This window comes from Telmatherina bonti, assembly GCF_933228915.1.
Source record: "Telmatherina bonti genome assembly, chromosome: 15".
NCBI lineage: Eukaryota > Metazoa > Chordata > Actinopteri > Atheriniformes > Telmatherinidae > Telmatherina > Telmatherina bonti.
In genome coordinates this window covers 33,185,204-33,205,360 of record NC_136613.1, presented here as the reverse complement: position 1 = coordinate 33,205,360, position 20,157 = coordinate 33,185,204, and the positions used below count along the sequence as shown (strand labels likewise).

General features: G+C 39.4%; 1 protein-coding gene across 1 annotated transcript in view; it reads left to right on the top strand.

Moving 5' to 3' along the window:
- pms1 (PMS1 homolog 1, mismatch repair system component) overlaps positions 1-20,157 on the top strand; it is a gene marked incomplete at its 3' end in the record, with an annotated part of 33,536 nt that continues 13,379 nt past the window's right edge. Inside the window, 11 exon segments of the mRNA XM_079254813.1 lie at positions 1-67; positions 1,441-1,584; positions 1,909-2,091; positions 2,233-2,335; positions 3,233-3,396; positions 9,712-9,828; positions 13,879-14,001; positions 14,126-14,272; positions 18,601-19,224; positions 19,226-19,328; positions 19,331-19,415. Of these exon segments, the coding sequence (XP_079110939.1) occupies positions 1,453-1,584; positions 1,909-2,091; positions 2,233-2,335; positions 3,233-3,396; positions 9,712-9,828; positions 13,879-14,001; positions 14,126-14,272; positions 18,601-19,224; positions 19,226-19,328; positions 19,331-19,415 (1,781 nt within the window). The 5' untranslated portion in view covers positions 1-67; positions 1,441-1,452.

The window sequence follows — 20,157 nt, the reverse complement described above, 5'->3', positions numbered from 1 at the left end:
ATGTCCATGCTTCAGTCTGTCTGTTGTGGAAGATTAAGAAGCAACACGACCAAAGAAGTGTGTGGAAGTAAGTCTATTTTTGTTTGTTTAACTAGTTATCGTGTTTAAAATGGTCTTTTCATGCTGTTACGTTAGTTTAAGAATGATTTGAATAGGTAGAGTGAATAAACAAGCCCAGGAAGCTAGTTAGTTGCAGAGGAGTTTGCTCACTATTTTTAGATTAAAGTTTTTAGATTAAAGTACTATAAAAGCATTTTACCAACTTCAGAAAGATTATAAAATTGTCCTCTGATGTATTTGCTTTTAACTGATAGTATCTGACTGAAATAAGATGATTTAAGTCTCACAATGATCTGTCACTGCTGCAGTATTACAGTTGTGTTCATATGTATTCGTCCCCTTTCATTAAAGAAAAGGCTGAATTTACAACAGTCACTCAGATAACTGGAGATTTAAAAAAGGAACAATAAATAAAAATTTGCAAAAATATAATTTAGTAATATAAGACACTGTTTTTTTTATTTAATTGAGTTGAAGAAAGAAAAAACAAACAAACAAACAAATTGGTCCTGAAAATTAGAGCACTTTTCTGTTGAACAGTGGGACAAAATACCTGTCAACAGGTGCAGAAGTCTGACAGAGAGGAACAGAAAACACCTGACTGGAGCGGAAACATTAAAGGATTGTTCAACTAAATATTAGTTTATGAGTGATGTAATATGTAATAAATTATCTGATTTGTTTGCTTTTTTAAAAAATATTTCTATTGAACCAGAATTAGAAAATAATGTAATGATTTTCATAAAATTTTATTTATTATTACTTTAGTCAATTTCAACTTATTTTACAGGCAGCTGTTTTTATCCTTCTTTAATGAAAGGGTATGAATAAATATGAGCACACCTGTATAATATTAACATGAATAAACTGGGAAGAAACGGCAATAAATGTTTAATTTAGTTGACTATTTATCCCATTTGATAATACACATTGATGAAGTATGATACATTGTCAGAATCCTGATTGGTCACCTTTACAACAAGGTATAAATTGTGAGGATTATGCATTTGTTGAATAAGCAACAGAATTAAAAATGTGGAAATAAACACATTGGGCATTGTCTTCCAAAAACATGAGTCAAAATCCCCTTCAATATTCTCTTGTAGGTTTTCACTCTTATTCTGAGCTTCAAAGGCTACCAAGTGTTTGTCAATCTAAATATTAGGGCTCTGATGATATGCATTTGTCTCGATTTGATTCGATTCTGATTTTTTTGGGTGCCGATTCGATTTAAATTGCGATTCTGACAATTCTTCGATATTGCTGATTTTTGTAGATTAAAAACAAAAAACCCTTTTTTTTGCCCATCATTTTTCTTGATTTTAATTAGGAAAAAATCAACATGTCACCAAACTAAAACCACGTTGTGTTTTTATGCAGAAATCGGGAGCGATGAAGCAGCTTCCAGCAGAAACTGTGCGGCTGCTGTCCAGCTCCCAGGTCATCACATCTGTGGTGAACGTTGTCAAAGAGCTGATGGAAAACTCCCTGGATGCTGGTGCTTCCAGCATTGATATCAAGATGGTATGAGGTTTAAATGTCCATATTTATGTATTTTATATGGTTTTCTTTGTTCATGCCTAAACATGCCCCTTACTAACCAGGTTTGCTTCGCCTGAATTTGTGAACACTTCAAAGTTAGTCTTTCTGATTTAGCCAGGACAGTGCTGGAGAATATTTGAAGCTAGATATGTAGAAAAGACATGGCTTGAAAGATATTTTTGTAGAATAAAACCATTAAACTCTGCAATAGTCACTGCTCAGATCATTACAACTCACATTAAACTATTAGATTTCACAACATTTTGCATTGTTTGCCAACTGTTTGTATAAATTTACACATTTAAGGAGAACTTTGGCTTGGACCGGATTGAAGTACGCGACAACGGCCAAGGAATAAAAGCTGCAGACACTCCTGTGATGGCTATAAGACATTTCACCTCAAAGATCTGCAGCCATGACAATCTGGAGCATCTGGAAACGTATGGGTTCAGAGGGGAGGCCCTGGGCTCCATCTGTGCTGTGGGTGAGGTGAGACAGGCCACAGTCCAGCTCCTGCATAGATTTATAATCTCATTTATGTGGCACACAGACCCAGTTATGATAGATTAGACAGTATTTGTATAAATTAGACCAACTGGCAGCTGAACTTTTCCACCTTTTTCTGTTCAGGTGTCTGTAACCACGAAGACGGACGAGGAGGACGTCAGCACCCAATATATGCTGGACTTCACAGGGAAAATAGTGTCTCAGAAACCGTCTCACTTAGGTCAAGGTACGGGACTGATAACTGAATAAATCTTGTAGTCAGCTAAAATATATATTTCTTTATGTTAAAGAATTCGTAATAAAACACAGAAACTTTCTTTAATGAAGACGTTTTGTAGGTTTTCATAAGAGTTCAGCTTTAATAAGCAGTTGCACTGTTGTTTTATCGAAGAGCAGGTGTCCATTGAAGCACAATGTGGCTGAACTCTGCAGTTTACAACCACAAGTCTATAAGAGTTGCAACTCTGTAAAATGTAAATATAAACAGATTAAACTGATTTCATAATCTCATCATCCCAGTTAACCTAGGCTCATTAGCAACAGGCCAGTAACATGACAGGGTATAAAAAGAGCTGCTCTCACAGGCAGAGTCTCAGAGAAAGATTCAGAGTTTTACCAATCTGAGACAAACTGAGTCTAAAATCATGCAACAAATTCAGAAAAATGTTCCTCAGTAGAAGACAGTGAGTATCCCACCATCTACAGAGAATAATTTCATCCAGACATTCAGCGAATCAGAACGAACCTCAGCAAGAAATCATGTCTGTGAACACAGATCACCCCGAACACATGCAGGTTAAAGCTCCGTCATGCAGAGGAAAAGCCGTGAACAGGATGCAGAAACTCTGCCGTCTTCTGTGGACTGAAGCTGATTTAAAATGATCTGAGGCAAAGTGGAAACCTGGATGAAGATGTGGAAAGCATGGACGATGTGTCCTGCAGGAAAAAGAGGAGAGGGAGCGAAGTTAAATCCCCCACCACCGAGTGTTCATGAATAAGAGGTCATATGTAGGAAAAGTTAAATGAGTAGACGTGAACCAGCATGTTTTATCCCGGTTAACGTTCAGGTTGGGCTGCAAGAGACACTTCAAATCTCCTGAATGTTTCTGCTTGCTTTTCACAGGTACAACAGTGAGCGTGATGAAACTGTTCAAGAATCTTCCAGTAAGACGGCAGTACTACTCCTCCACAAAGAAGTGCAAGGAGGAACTGAAGAAGGTGCAGGACCTTCTGACGGCCTACGCCATCATAAAACCTGAATTAAGACTAATGCTGGTTCACAACAAGGTCAGTGTCTCTGCTCCATCTTTTCAGGAGGGAAACACGGATGACAGCAAAGAGCGGTCTCCACTGTTAGTTCTACTTTGATACACTTCAGTCTGTTTACTTTCCTAATCTTCTGTGCATTTGTTGGTGTTGTGGAGCAGAATTGTATGAGTATTAATGGTTCCTCAGTAAGGCTGGCAGTGGGTGGCTCTGATGCATGGAGCTTTACTGGCAATCAGTTATGAAATCAGACACAAATAATCAGATAGCTGGATTTTTGCCAACCTAATAATCGCTGTCAGTCAGTTTTTATTCCCTCCAGAAAGTCTGAATGATTGTTCAGAAATGATCACAACGTTTGACTGCAGAGAAGTCCATTAAGTTTTAACAAAGTAGTTCTTCACATCCACAGTGGAAAAGGTTGAAACTACGTTGCTGTTGAGGATCATGAAACGTTCAGGCGGATTAAGTCAAGTGGAACTGCTGTTAAATCAGAAAATGTAACTTTTAATGGTCACTTTTCACGCAAATAAACTGTAAAATATTGGTGTTTCATTTTAAATCTAATTATCTCAGTAATTATAAATGTAGTAGAAATAATGGGGAACTTCAAAGAATAATAAACTTCTCCACTCCCACCACTAGGTGTCCTTCTTACATTTCAGATTCTCATGCCAACATGGTTTTAACTTTTTAACATGCCATTTATTCGCAGCACTGTTTTAAATGTAGAAAACTTAAATTTTATGTAAAATTTGCAAAACAATGCTGCATATAAAAGAGGTTTCACAGTTGTGATTATTTTAACAGCAATCTCTGAAAAGTAAACTACAGAAAGGTTCATATTCTGACAGATTAGTGGATAATTGATGTAAAGTTGGTCCTTTTCTCTGCAAAGTAGTTTATCTTTCTCCTGCCACTAATACAGAATCTAAAGCTGCTGCTGTTAGTAACAATTGTAAGAATAAAATAAAAAGAATTATGATAATTAAAGTTTCACAACAATAATAAGAAAAAGAGAAAAAACTTGATTATTTAAAATTTAGATTTATTTGAATAAAAATCTTTAATAGGATTAATTTTAACTGGAGCAGAAGATTTAATAAAAGTTTATCTCCAGAGTGTAGAAATTTTCTTTTTTCTTTTTTCTTTTAATCCTAAAAATGATCTTAAAACTGGAATTCCATCATTCGGCTGAGCAGTCGATTTCACATGCAGGTATCTTAATCAAATATATTAGCCCATAAGACTACGTGTACCTGCTGATATTCAATCAGTGAAAAAACAATAACAAATTCAAAAATATAAATAGCTGCAAATGTAAAAAGCTTGCTTATTCCCATTTTCCACCTTGTAACACCTCTGGGGAAAAGAGTTAATCTACTAGAACATGGGTTTACTGTCCGTGCATGCTGATTGTAGAGGCTGGTGATTGTCCCCACAAGTTGTCTTATGTGTGTAAACTACATGTTACAGATCAATACTGAGAGGCTTTTCTGCTAAATTACTAATCAAAGACCTTGTTGGAAACAGCAATCGCCTTCAGCCTCCTGCTGTTTTGTTGTCAGAGCGAACAGGAGTCACTGAACTGTGAAATTGTTATGGAAAATAGTCATTTGACTTTGGCTCGTAGAAACACACGGACTGAAGCAAAAAGCAAAGGAACGACAGACAGGCTGACTAACCCGAGGCGCAGGGATTTATTTGAAGTGTTTGCAGCCTGGCTTTGATTTCTAAAAGAAATAATGATGTTATCAGCGTTAGATGAGCAAGTGTCTAAATGACAAAATACAACAGAGCAAACCCCCAGCTACTGAGAGGGGACTGTTTGTGTTGGTTGTACATGTGGTTTAAATGGTAAACTGTAGGTTTATGAGCACAAAGAAAACATTTAATGGATGAAAAATGATTTTAATGAAAGATTATTTAAACTTTGCTGCACCAGTGATTCATCATAAGAATGTTTATTATGACTTCCTGTTATTTTCGTAGTGCAGTGTCAATGATTTTACGTTAATAATGAAAACTGAAGCAGCAGTTTTCCCATTTATCATCACCTCTTTTATATCCATTTACATCCAGCAGAAGTTCTGTTAAGTTACAAAAATATACCAGAGACAACATCAACGATTACGCTGATGAGGCTTAGAGGTTTCTGTTGGAGCAGTGTGTCCCATAGCATAATATTGTAATGTAGTGTGTGTGTCCCAAAAAAGGTTACGTTTACTTGTACCTTCCCTTCTCCAGGTCTAGGTTCAGGTCTAAGTCAGCTGATACCTGAATAAACTGAATGAGCAGGTTGAACCATTCTACGATGACAACTCCAGGATTCATGGGGCTCAGATTGTGAAAGAGTGATTCAGGGAGCAGGAAGCATCATTTTCTCACCTGAAGCCAGACTAGCTAGTGAAATTAATGCAGCACTGGATGGAAACAAATCTTGTGACCTTGCAGAAGCTTCCAGAAACAATGACAGGACAGAAGAATGTCCTTTTTTTGGTGGTAATTTTTTCTTGACCAGGTAGTTCGTTACTTCATTTTAAATTCAATGTTACAAACGCATCTCTAAAAAGGTGGGAAACTATGTCGCTTCCCATCCCGACAACAGCCCATCTGGGAAGTATGGCAACCAGAGGCTGAGGAATTTGATCCCAGTCTTGTATAATATAAGCTTCTAGCTGCTTCCATGATGTTTTGTATTGGTAAAACGTCTGGACTGCAGGCAAGCATGGAGCTTTAGTCCGTTTGAAACGAGATGTGGTCTGGAGAAGATGACGATATTTCTAGATTGTATCGTTTCATCTTTGCATGATAAATGTCCATCATTTGCAGATTTCATGGAGAAATCTGTTCATAGTAGGAGTTTTCTGGAAATTTCTTGTGATAATTGCAGTGATTTCATTGACAGTCGGGTCTGTTCTGTTTGCAGTGTTGCCTGAAGATCCATTTCAGAATTGATTTCTGGTGTCTGTTGTACAGACAGATTCCTCAGAATTCTCTACATCCTTCTGTGGTAAAATGTCTACATTTACACGACTGCCTCCTGTCTCTGGTACTCTGAATCCGTCTCCTCCTCAGCTGCTGGAAAAAGTGAAGTTGTTTGCTTGTGTTGAGCTTGTGCTTCAAAATTATAATCAAAATTAGAGCGAAAATGGTTTTTATTATGTGGTTTTTTTTAAGTTGTAGCTGAAAAGAAAAAGCAAAATTAGTTTATTTCTGGTATAAGTTAATGTCCCGCGTGCCCCTGTCCAATCAGAACTCTTCCCAACCTCCAGATCTAAAGCTGAATTACATCCTCAGTTCACAATGACTATTTCCATGTAAAAGCGAAGGAAAATAATCCTGAATTATTTCATTTTGAAGAATGATTTCTGAATGAATAAACACGGAAGATCATGCACTATTCCAAGTTTTTTCCTGTTTAAAGCGGGAATGTTCTTCTTATTTTTGTCTCGTTGTTGCAGCTCGTTGCAGATCGCTGAACTTTTTCTCCGAGTGCCTCTGCCTCTCTGCGGTGCTCTTTTTCTTTTTAAAGTCCAAATCCATCCCATTTCTGACCTTTTCCCAGTTGTTTCCCTGCCGTCTCTTTCAGGTAACACTCACTTTTCCAGCCTTGTGTTGTTCCTGCTCCGCTTCCTTCCAGCTTTTCGCTGCGATTTGCAGATCACTGCATCCTGCTCCCATCATTTCCAGTTCCAACAGAAAAGACTGGAAAAAAACAGTCATGTAGTCTGAGAAGTTGTAATGACTAAACTATGTGATTAGCAAATGGAAACAAATAGCTACCCCATTGTTTGGTGTCGTCGTTAACAAGAGAAGCTTTTCTGAACACATTGTGTCATTTCTACTGTTTCCACTTTTATTTAACACGTTTTTTTTTTTTATTTAACACGTTTTTTTTTTTTGCTTACTCAGCAGCTACTGTCTGTTTAACGCCAGTCTGGGCGAAGTGGGACGTCTCTGAGAAAGCTGCTCCTGTCATAATTCACAGGCCGTCAGTAGCCTGCATGAGCAGTGTGTAAAAACATTCAGAGGGACTCAAGCAGCAGTTTATTCTCTTCAGAGAAGATGCACTGATGAGCTCTCCCAACATGAAATACCGGAGAATTCACGGATGACAAAAGTACTGAATGACTGCAGCTTCTTTTCCTTTTAAATCAAAGCTTAATAACATCCAGCAAAGTGAAGAACTCTCCAGAATCAAGTCTAATATATAGAGAAGACTTCCTGAGAGCAGAAGCATCAGGAGTAAATATGCCAGTTTAGACTTAGATAAATAAATCTTTAAAAGCCTGAGAAGCCGTGACTAAAATCAACCTTACTAATGAGAATGAGAAGTGCCATATATCTGAATTAGTTGTAAAACAAGTGGAGGCAGTATGGCGGCATGGCCCTGGCACCTGATGACCTGTGCATATTTACGGCGCGACAGAAGACAGAGGGTCCTAGATGAGTTCATCATGTGTAGGGATATACCGTGTGCCCACATTCAGCCTAATGTAGCGGATTTGATGGACGATGCTCTTTAGGGTTGTACTAGATCCTCAGCTCTATCAGGAAGATTTTCAAAATGCTTTAAATTAATCAATAAATGTTAACATCAGAGCTCCGTGCAATACGTGATTAAGCAGCTTTTCCACAATAAAACCCTCATTATGCAACCAGACTCTCAGAATTATGGATGAAATGCCAATTTCATGTCACCACTGTCATATACTGAAAAAGGAAAAATAGTAGTGTGCTTCATCAGTTTATGCCTTTTTATATTCATGTTGAAATGTTGTGATAAATCAGGACCAAAAGCTCTGGTTCCTTATGTTCAGAGCAACTCGTTGAGATCTGAAAGTTATTGTAAGTTTATGTACATATGTGTTTATTTTCACATGTGTGTAGGAATCTGAAACTGAAGTCAGATCTATTAAGTAAGAAAGTTATTAAAGATGGAAAAAGTTGCCTTCCTGTTGTAGAAAGTTTCATATTTAAACATGAAATGTGATCTGACATGGACATATTAAGAATTACAATTACTTGTATTTAAGAATTGCAGTTTATGTTTTCTATGTATTTTTTGCAAATGAATCCCGAGGGCAGATCGGACCCTCTGGTGGTCTGCTTTTGGCTCTTGGGCTGTATTTTTCACACCGTTGCTTCAGACTCTGGCTATGCTGCTTAAAAGTGGTATTTATAGCCCTTTTCCCTCTTCTTTGAAAGCCAAAGCCAGAAAGAAGGGTGTGAATTAGCTTAAATCTTTCAACTCTTCATGCAAAGCAGCAGAGATATTTCTTTGCATAAATACATGAATAAATAAAATAAAAATACAGGTGTTTTAAGGTGAGGAGGTAGAATTTCCTGTTTATTCCAACCTGATCCAGCTCATTTTTCCCTGACTGTAAAAAAATCATAATTATTTTATTTATTATTATGCTAATGTCTCCAGAGAGGGTTCGACTTGTTTCAGACAGATGATGTTTCTACTTGAAAGACTTATTTATCGTGTCAGGCTGGTTGTTGTCTCCATCCAGTAACCGAGTCTGGCTTTATGAGCCGGGAAACGATGGAGCACATCGATATTTACGTTCCCTCCCGGCTGACTGGGAACTATTATTTACCTGATTGTGGAGTAAAATGCTGAACATGCTGACATGACTCCAGATTCTGTTTCCAGCTGCTGCCACTCTCTCTGTGTGCTGAAGTGTTCAGGTGATGCAGGTCAGGGAGGGCCACATGGTGACTAATGCTCATAGAAATCAATGTTCAGATTGTCATGGGAGGGTAGTGAGCAGATTCTGTCCAATCAGCATGCAGTTGTCGCTGTCATTAACCTCTGCTCGGTAGAAAGTAAAAGTCCAGTCCGGCAGCTGTTCCGACCACTCACCCAACCAGCTGAATTTAATGAGCAGAGTTTATTTGCCAGGTAAACGAGCCTGTTAGTGAAAACACCTGTTCTAAATGTACAGGTAGATCCAGAAACATGGCAGGACTTTTACTTTCTGGACCAGGAGTTGCCTCGTCTGCTGCTCGGCTGTTTGACTTTATGTTTCAGGGCTTCTCTAAGGAGTTATCTGTGCCAAATCTTATATTTAATATCACACACATGTCCTGCAACAGTGTTTCATGAGAAATCTACAATCTACTGCACATTTATCAGGGAATATAAAATTCAGATAGATTTTTTATTATTTTTCTAAGCTTTTATAGAACTGTATAGAATACTCTTGAAGAGAATGATTTTATTCTAATATATGATGCCTTTAAACCATCTGAAGTGCAGATATTTTGGCAGCCTGGTGGTCCTGTTCCTGTGATGTGGACTCATGAAGTGTGTTTTTGTTCCAGGTGGTGGTTTGGCAGAAGGCTAAGGTGGCTGACAACAGAAGTGCCCTGCTCGCCACTCTGGGCTCCAGCGCTGTTGCTAACTTGCTGCCGTGCTACCAACAGCAGGAACAGCCAGAAGTAAGTTGGGGGAAACTTACTTCTCACACCAATCTCACAATGGTGTGAGATTGCTTAAGATGACACCCAACCTGATTTTGTTTTAAAAAATGATCAAATTTTCAGACAAATAAAAAGAAAAGCAGCTTGATTTAGCAGCTGAGATAAAACTAATTTAACTTGTGATAAATAACCACACCAATAACCAACTTATGAAGCAGAAATGACTAAATATAAATGCAGACCACAACCATGAACCCGATGGGAGCAAAACAAAAGAAAAAAGACTCCCTAAGGACAAAGGAGGAGCAGAAGCAGTGGAGGCAGGGTTCTGCTACATCCCATGGCCATTATATAACAAACCTACAGGTGCTTATGTACTACTGCTGCATTTCACTTCCTCCTGTCTCTTCTCTGAGCTCTCACCAGTCACTAAAAGTCAGTCTGGTATTGACTCATCTCTTGCTGCGATCATGCCTCTTTGTGTTTCTGTGATGAACCAGTCACGGTGTGGTCTTTAAACCGCCAGGATGTTGATGTTTTGGTGTCGTAAAGCAAAATGCTGCTGTAACGTGATGCTCGAGGCTGGGATTAAAAATAAGTCGTGACGTGTGGTTTTTCAGCTTCAGGACGCTTCAGGACGCTGTAGGACACCGACAACTTCAGGACTGAACTTTATCCATGTTGCTGTGCTGTCAGCAAAAAAATTAAAGTCAGAAAAAGCAGGAGCGAAACAAAAGTAATGCTTAAATATCGGCTGGCAGCAAACTGCCAAACAAAACAGGATCATGAGAACATTTCCACAAATTCTGGATTAACCCCTTAATGCCTGTTGTTGCAAAGTTACTGCTTCTGGCCTTTGGTTGTTTTATCCCATTTTTAACTGATGAATTAATGTATATAGATCAATTTTATTTACTATTATTTATGTGTTAACTTTATATTTAGTATTTATTTATTGTTATTGGTTCATTTATTAATATTTGTTTGTATTTCAGCCTTTTCCTTTCTGTTCTTTATCTTATCTTGTAAGTTTTTCTTTTTGGTTTTTTTTTTAGGAAATAATCGGTAATAAATGTGAGTGTTAAGCAGTAATTCAGCTGGAGGTCACACTAGATGTGCAGAGCTGCAGTATGATATTCAAAACACTGTTTTTATTGGTATAGAACAGTTTTAATATGTTTGATTAGAGTGAGAACAGGACAGACCACCTCCGTACCTCTCCACCATGTTGCTACTTTACCACAGTTATCCAGAAGGTACAAACCAAACAACTGGTTTGAGGCTGCTTTAATTAAAGGATAGATTTGTGATATACTTTAGAAGTCGTCAAACCTCTGTGCATCACATGATTTTATGGGTTTCAACATTGTCATGTAAATCAAGAAATGATTAAAATGCAGTAAAATTAGGTGCTAAAACGATGTAAAATGACTCAGTTTTACTGGAAATCTTCTTCATTTCTGTTATTTCTCAATGTTTTTTCTGCATGTAAATGCCAGGAAAAGTTGAATAAGTTCTGCAGAGCCAATGTGAGCACACATGTTATCCTGGACTGTGAGCTAATAACCTCATCATGAGCAACTGGTCTCAAGCCAGCAAATGTGGTCAGTTGGTGGCTGGCCAACTATTTCTTTGCCCTTTTCTCCTGAGTTCTTTCCTGATGAAGAGTGAGTGATTTTTTTTTTTTTGTTTGGTAAGCTTTGCTGTGCTAATGGTAATTGAATTACTGTTGAGCTGTAACTTTCTGCTTGGTCACTGTAGGTGTCATGTGGCTCCTACCTGCTGTCAGGCTCGCAGCTAATGCAGTCTGACAGATATAGAGCAGCCCTTTTCACCCTGTTTCTCTCTCATTTTCCCCTTTGTTGTTGTTATTTTGCTACTCGGTGCCCGGTTATGAGAACAACCTTTAACCTTTTCGTCTTGCTCCCTGTAGTAATGAAAGCGAATGTTTCTCCTCCTTTTCCCCAAGAACAAAGCATCGGGACCAGGCTGACAATTTCCACAGCTTCTCATGGAGAGCTGAAAGAGCTCTCCCTCTGCAGAACCAAATGCAACACTCGTATTTGGCAACTTGACTATACATAGCCGAGGACCTTAGGGGCCAGAGGTGCCATTCGTACTCTCATAAAGTGACCCTAATGAGGAGAAATAGAGAGAAGCATATGTGCCCTGACCTCAAACTGCAGTTCATTTATTAAGTTCACTGGCGTGCGCTGCTGCTAATAATGAGCCGTAGGCCATGTGGAAAAACGCATGGCTATATCACCGCTTGCAATCTGTAGAACATTAATAGCCTTCCATAATTTCTTACTAGCTTACATTCATAATAGAGTTTTACGTACAGTTGTTGGGTTTTATGCTGAGTCATCGATTTTAGCTCTCGAAAACTGGTAAGTGTGGGTGAAAGGCCATTGTGTGTGGTGTGGATTTTTAATAGAAAGTTTACTGTAGAGCCTGCACATGAGAGCTGCACTCTGGTGTCTTACTGTTGATTTCACTTTGCTCATGTAGTGTCTGAAGGGTTTGGTTTTGAAGAAAAAGTTGATCAAATAAGCCAAATTTCTGAGGTAAAACCGACGCTAGTAAACAGTATTTATGTACTTTACCAGGCCCATCTTGCAAGTGCTGAGTTGGACACATCGTTTCTTCAGAACTGCCTTGATTCTTGGCATCATAGATCCAACAAGGTGGTGGAAACGTTCCTCAGAGGTTTTGCTTCATGTTGACATGAAGCATCACACAGTTGCTGCACATCATGATGAGAATCTCCCGTTCCACCACATCCCAAAGCTGCTCTGCTGGACTGAGATCTGGTGACTGTGGAGCCGTTGGAGGACAGTGAACTCATCGTCATGGTGGAGATGATGTGAGCTTTGTGACATGGTGCATCATCCTGCTGGAAGTTTCCATCAGAAGATGCTACACTGTGCTCAGAAAGGGATGGACATGGTCAGCAGCAGGACTCAGGTAGGCTGTGGAGGTTAAACCAGGTCATGTTGGTACTAAGAGGACCAAAGTGGGACGAGACACCCCAACACCATTACAGCAGGAGCAGCCTAAACCAGGCAGGATGGATCCATATTTTCATGTTGCTTCCACCAAATCCAATCCAACCATAAGTTTCCTGTTCTTACTGACAGGAGGGAACCCGGTGTGGTCTTCTGCTGCTGGAGACCATCTGCTTCCAGTTTGGACGTGTGGTGTGTTCAGAGATGATGTTTTGCAGAACTTGGTTGGAACCAGTGCTTACTGGTCTTCCTGTTGTCTTTCCATCATCTCCAACCAGTCTGTCCATTCTCCTCTGACATCAACAAGACATTCTGGTCCAGACACCTGCTGCTCGCTGGATATTTTCTCTTCTTCTGCTATGAACCCTAGTTGTGTGTGAAAATCCCAGTTTACCAGCAGATTTGATCGTCAACATGTTGGTGTGTAGGTAGGGATGGTAACAAGTGAACCATTCTGTTGGGAATTGTGGCCACAGTGTTCACTGTTTGGGGAAGGAGAGTGAAACGTGACATAATGAATTTACATCCCGAAAAACCAAGTGTGCTTTTATTTTGTGGGGATGTTTTGAAGAATTTTAGACCTACAAAATTCTGATTTAAAAACAACAGTATAAGTAGTTTTCATCATGCTGAAGTAGTACTGTTTGTTCACAACTCCAAACCACATTTCTGAGAGCGCTACAACTTTAATTATAAGCTTTATTATACCTTTATATGGTTTCCTTTGAACATATAGTTTAATTTGGCACAACTGTAGAAGCATTTCAGGGATCAGTGTTGGGTTGGTCCACAGCTCAGTTCTTTTATGCTGCATTTCCAGCTGTGGTCTCAGTGAAATGGATAAATCATGTCCTCCTCATTGAAAACATAATGATGGTAAATGTGATGTAAATTCATAATTTCTCATATAATTTCAAGCCAAGTTTTCTTGTTTTTGCAGTTATTTTTCTCAAATTAAAATTAAGTGTTTTTTTCTTCTTAATGTGATAATTATTATCTTAATATTTTATCTTGGATTATCAGTGTTATTTATTATTTATTTCTTTTCCATTTTGCTCAGATTGTTTTGGATGGGTTTTTTCCCAAGCCTGGAGCTGATTACTCCTCTACAAGCTCGTCTACGCCTGATAAAACATTTATATTTGTCAACAACCGGCCGGTCCAGCTAAAGGAAATAATGAAGGTACAGTAGTGTGGACAAACTGATGCAGCTTCATGTTTCCTGCCAAGGATTTATTCATATCTAACTTTATTCCATTTTTCCCCTGCCTGCGTTATCCTGGTATGAATGTGTGCTTAATCCTCAGTTGTTGCGCCAACACTACTCTGCTCAGTACGCCGATGATGCAGCCAGGCATCGATATCCCACCCTCATGCTTAAGATTACAGTTTCTCCTTCCTCTGTGGACGTAAATCTGACGCCAGACAAAACTCAAGTCCTTCTCCATAACAAGGTAAACATAAATATTAGTTACGTATATATTATATCACACTTGGGATGTGGGAAAAAAATTCTCAGGTTTTACCCATCAGGACATAAACTGGTCCTTAACAGGTAATGACATGATTTAAATACAATCTCAGATGTGAAATGTGTATTATTACTCCGCATCTTTATCATAAGAAAACAAAGTCAGAATGCAGAAACTGTTTGTAAAAACCTAATAAATGATGATTAGCTTGTAGAAATGCCTTCAGCAGCATCGACTTAAAGCTCTGTTTCACACTCATTTTTTCTTTATTTGCACGGTATAAAAACAGCATCAGCAAAGAAATCAGATTTGCAGGTGTGATGAAAACTTAAACTCTTATAAGATATCTCACCTAAACATTCAAAAAGACAAAACATAAAGAGTTGGAGCATTGCAAAGGAAAAAAAATCACTTTTTATTTGCAGGTGTTAGTTTTAGGATGCATTAACATCAGGATAGTCCGCTAGACTGGGTCTGATTGGCGACTCGGCTCAGTTGTAGGGGGGTGTGTCCATGCGGACCGAGATCGTGTTTACTTACGTGTACTTTGGTCAGACCAGTCAAACCATTACAATAATATATCCCCATTCCCACCAAAGGTGACGCTGCACTGGTATTTAGCAAAACAGAGAACAAGACCCGCGTGAAGAAGAAAACTGTTTCCTCCACCTGCGAGTTAAACATGGAGACGAAACTATGGCTGTTTTTGGTTTTTATTGTGTCTTATGCAAGTATCCTGCAGAAATACGCTGCAACAATGGACGCAGTATGAACACCAGACGAGGCAGAGGACCCTTAATGCCATCGCTATGGATTTACCCATAATGCAATGCTACACAAAATGCAGGAAGTGACTTTTTTTTTTTTTTTAGTCCGCTTCCTGTATTTGGTCTGCTTGAAATGGGCCGAGACCCGCGTTTGTAGGCGGACTGAGTCTGTTTCTTTGGTCCGAATCAGAATTCATTTGGAGCTTTCACATTTCCCCAAATGAAGCGGACTTTCCCAGCAAACGGACTCTGATTCGGATCAGAAAGACTGATATGAACCCGCTCTTAGTCACAGCTTTCTGAACCTCAGTGACTTGTGCAACACCTTATTTTGTTTTTTTTCTTTTTCTTTTTCAGATTTGCTGCTGTGTTTGGGATCATTGTCTTGTTTTCATGACCTAAGATTTAGCATTTGGACACATGGCATCACATTTAACACTGTGGTATACAGAGTAGTTCATAGTTGAGTCTGTTTGGTATAAAGTGTCATAATGTCTGCCTCTTATTTATTTTAACTAGGAGTGGGACTCGATAAAAAAAAAAAACATAATTAATTACAGGCTTTATAATTAGTTAATCTTGATGAATCGCATTTGAGTTGCATAATGTTCTCCCCCAAAAACAACTTTTTTTTTTTATTTAAATGGATTTTGGTGGATGACTAAATCAAATTAAGAAACAGATATGACTTGTAAACTCAGGCTCTATTGATGTCTGGAAAAATACATTTTATTTAATTTCTATTTGAAACAGAGGGAAAAAACAGAAAATATCTCTGACCAAAACTGAACAGACCTGAAATGAAAATGTCATTTTAAGTAAATTGACTAACAGCTCCAGTCTACAACATGTTACAGTAAGTTCAGCTTAGTTTTCGTCCACACTCTTCATTAATAGACATTAACATCTGCCTGTTAACCAGCTTCAGTCTGGTCACAGAACAGAGGCGATCTCTTCCTGCTGTGACTGCAGCTTGAAGCCGGAGGACCATGCTTCTACTATGTTCTTCTGGATGGAGGCCATTACCACCAACAGACAAATGTAAAAGATAAATGCTTTCACAGTACTCACCAAAAGTCTCCAATATCACCAAATAAGTTGCTAGACTTGTTGATAGTTGATTTTTCTGTCAATAAAGCTTCTAGATGACTCTGAAAAAAGGCTAAATATAACAGCAAAGTCCTAAGTTTTTAATGGAAGTCCAGCATGTGCATAAATGTTATTTGTGTACCAGGAAAACTGACAAACGTTACACAATTAAATGCATTCATTTTTCTGTATTAATTGTAATTAACGTGTTAAAGTCCCACTCCTAATTATAACCAAACATCTGCACTTTGGTTTCAAAAGGCTGGATAGATACAGTGCGGATAGTAAGTATTTAAAAAAAAAACTACGATATTGCAAGTTATTCCAATTAGAAATTATGAAGAGGTCTGAGATTTTCATCGTAGGGACAGTTCCACTGTGAGAAACAGAATCTAAAGAAACAAATCCTGAAATCACATTGTGTGCTCAATATTTTGTTTGTATGCATGGAGCCTATTTGGCCAGGTGCCTGTGTGGGAGCATCGTCGGGACACGCATTAAGATGTTGACTGGGCGCTCAAGGAGTGCATTTTGGGGTGTTTTGACGTGCTCCTGGCCCAATCAGATACTATGGTCACTTACCAACTTAAATGTTACTTAAATGAAGCTTCCAGGTGAGTCTGATAGTCTGTCAGAGGTGATATTAACCCAGTGACCATGGCAGAACCTTGATTTCTGATAAAAACTGAAAAATTAAATTAAATTTTTTTTTCCCTGTGGAAAATAAAAACATTAGGACCCAATCTGCAAAATCTTCCCATATAAAATGCTCTATAAAGTTATTTTGAAAAACTGCCAAAATTATCACTGTAAATGTATTCTTGTATTATATGAAGAGAAGAGCAGTATAAACACAAAGCATCTCTCAAACATCTTTGTACCAAAATCTTCATGAGAGTACAAGATACAAGAATACTTAATTCATCCTCGAGGTGAAATTCACTCAGAACTCCTGAGTCTTTGCAAGATTTGTTCTTGGCTGCAAACAAAACCAAGACGAAGATTTTTGTAAATGCCACAATCTTTGTAGAAAGTTTGTTAGACAGATTTAATTAAAAAATGTATTTGTGAAATGAGGCTCATTGTCCCAGAAGTCATCAGGACCAAAGCTAACAAAGCAGAGTCACATTGTTTTATTCTCTCCAGAGCAGGGGTCTCAAACTCTAATATACAGCGGACCAGAATTTAAAATCCGACAAACTTGCAGGTCAACAGTGATATTTATTGAATAAATCTTTTAGATATGACAAAGAACCTCATGCATTGGTGGCAAAATCACATGTGCATTCAGCTAGTGTTTCTGCTCAGACTGTCATTTAAAAATGCTTGTTTCTTCTCAGGGCCCATGAGCTCACAAACTTTCATCATGCACTTTTTCACAAACACTCCCTCATTGTATGTATGTCTGCTGAGAGTGTCCCTGTAATATCAGCAGTAATAGTAGCAATACATGTGCTGTATAATACTATAATATAAAAATAATAATTATATATATATATATATATATATATATATATATATATATATATATATATATATATATATATATATATATATATATATATATATATATATATATATATATATATAATGCACACACACATCCATACACCTATACCCACTGGAGTCGTGTTCCCCCTGCGGGAGGATGAAGCCATCAACTGTCAGAAGAATCTAGGGCTAACAAGTTAAACCAAACATAGAAAGAAAACTTGCTGCTGTTAGTAAATAAACCCGCAGACGACTCAGTGACTGTCACATACAGAACATACAGAGTGGAACGTGTTCAGAGAAGAGTGGTTATGCCAATGTTACCCCGCCCACACAAAGGCGAAAGGCAGGCCAGGAGAACCTGTAGCCTGTAGCCATCCCCAAGCACAGACCCCATCCACCCCCCTTCAGAGCCAGCCATGCATCCACCCAGGAGGTGGCAGAGGAGGGGGGCCACAGCCAGAGTCAGGGGGAACAGACCCCAGCGGGCCTGGACCAGCAAAGCCCAGCCACCCAGGGCAGACAGAGCGCGGGCCCCAGGAGCCCGAAGGTAGAGGGCCCAGGCCACACCAACAGAGAACCAGGACACCCAGAATGCCACCTAGCGGCAGCCAGGCCGCCCCCAGTTAACAGGCCGTGCTACCCGGCACATGACACCCTCCTCCCTTCCAACCACACACACATACACTCCCTCCCTACACACACCCTATGTACCCTGTCACTTACACACACTCCATCTCGCACTCCCCCACCCCTCTGCCCCCCCCCCCCCCCCATATCTATGGCCATCAAGTTCTACTTAGGATCTCTCCTAAGTGCACTCCCAAGAATACTGACATGTAGACTTGGGTATTTGGGAACCTTTAACACCCATGGAAGCAGAGAGGACGTAGTCAGGTCCTCATTTAAAAGACTCAGTAATAACCAGATACTAAATTTTTCTCTCATCTGTCTGATTTGTAGGAAGCTGTGTTGACTGCAGTTGAAGCATTGCTGGTTTCCCTCTATGGTTTTCGACCCAGTACCAGTGAGAAGCAGTTCAGCCACGAAACACCTCTTCCACCATCGAGGTCTTTGCAGGCTGATGCTTCAGGAGTTGAAAATGAAGGAAGCATAAACGGTGACATGAATCTCACTAACCATAATGATAATGTCCTTGAAGATGCACATAAACATGGTGAGACAGCAAAAACTGATGCTTTACTGGACCATCAGCCCTCAAACTGCAGCTCTTCATCTTCTATAGCAGATGATTGGATTATTAACCAGATCCCAGCGGAGCTGAACTCCAGCTCCTCTCTGTATGGCGATGAAACGACTCAGAGCTGCTCTTTGACAACGGAAAATGATTCAGCAGATAAAACACCAGAGATACTTGCCGACAATGAAGTGTTAGCTGCAGACACAAACAGAGACCTCATATCAGCCGAGGACTGGAGTCGGGGGACAGCTCTGACCGACCCTGTCTCAGGAGAGCCCCTGCAGCCTGTCGTGATTCACCAACCCTCAAAGCCGACCACATCTGACCCAGATGGGTCCAAGACTCAAAGCAACTCAAACAAAAAGATGCTGAATGTTATAACGGAGAAAACGAGCTGCTCTGACGGCTTACGACATGATCAGCAACCGCACCATGAGGGCACCGCTGTCTCCTGCTGCCCTGTTTGAGAAGGAGGCCAGAGCAGAAGTCCTCAGGAGAAGCCTGCAGCCAGCCTGCAGGATATCAGCATCGCTGTTCGCGAGAGGTGGAAAAATCTGAGGGAGGAAGACCGTAAGAAGTGAGTTTCCAGACCTTTACCTTTTTTCTGAGTAGTTGTTTCCATCTCTTGTTATTTGCTCAGAAGGGAGAGGAGGGAAAGTCTGACCTGTCATTTGCATGTGAAACGGCTGCTCTGGAAATTTTATTGATATGAACTGTGTTTCTTTTTTCCAGACAACTTTGCCCATTAAATGTCATCTGTCCTGAGAATTCACTTCTTATTTTTCTCAGTTGTGACAGATGTTATTAAATGTGTTTTATTCTTGAGGTTGTCTTTATGTTCCACTTCTAGGATAGTATGTGGGTCATTTATTGTACTCAGTCACCACTATTTAAACATTTATTAAGTTCATTTACTCATTTCTTATTGAAAATTTTGGAAAAAAGTCCTGTTTTCAGCAAATGCCATTTTAAAATCTCACATTTAGAGCTGGGGTAGGTAATGTTAGGGAGCTAGCAAGATGTGAAAGTGGCGCCCTGTCTTGGCTCCTCCCCCTCTGGTTTTGCTCCTTGCGTGATCCAAGGCTTTTTTTATTCGCACCAACGATTTTCTCTTTCTCAGCTGTTTAGCTGGAGGAGGCAGATAAACCAAGCCTGCATTTTCTCAGCCCTGTATGCCTTCGAGTTTCTTCTTAACTACTTACTGTATTTTTCATCCTAACACACTGTTTATATGCAGGGGTGTGGCTATCAGGTATGCGCTGCTGGAGGGGGAGGAGGGGAGCCGGGAGAAGAAGCTTACGAAATATAAGAAATGAACA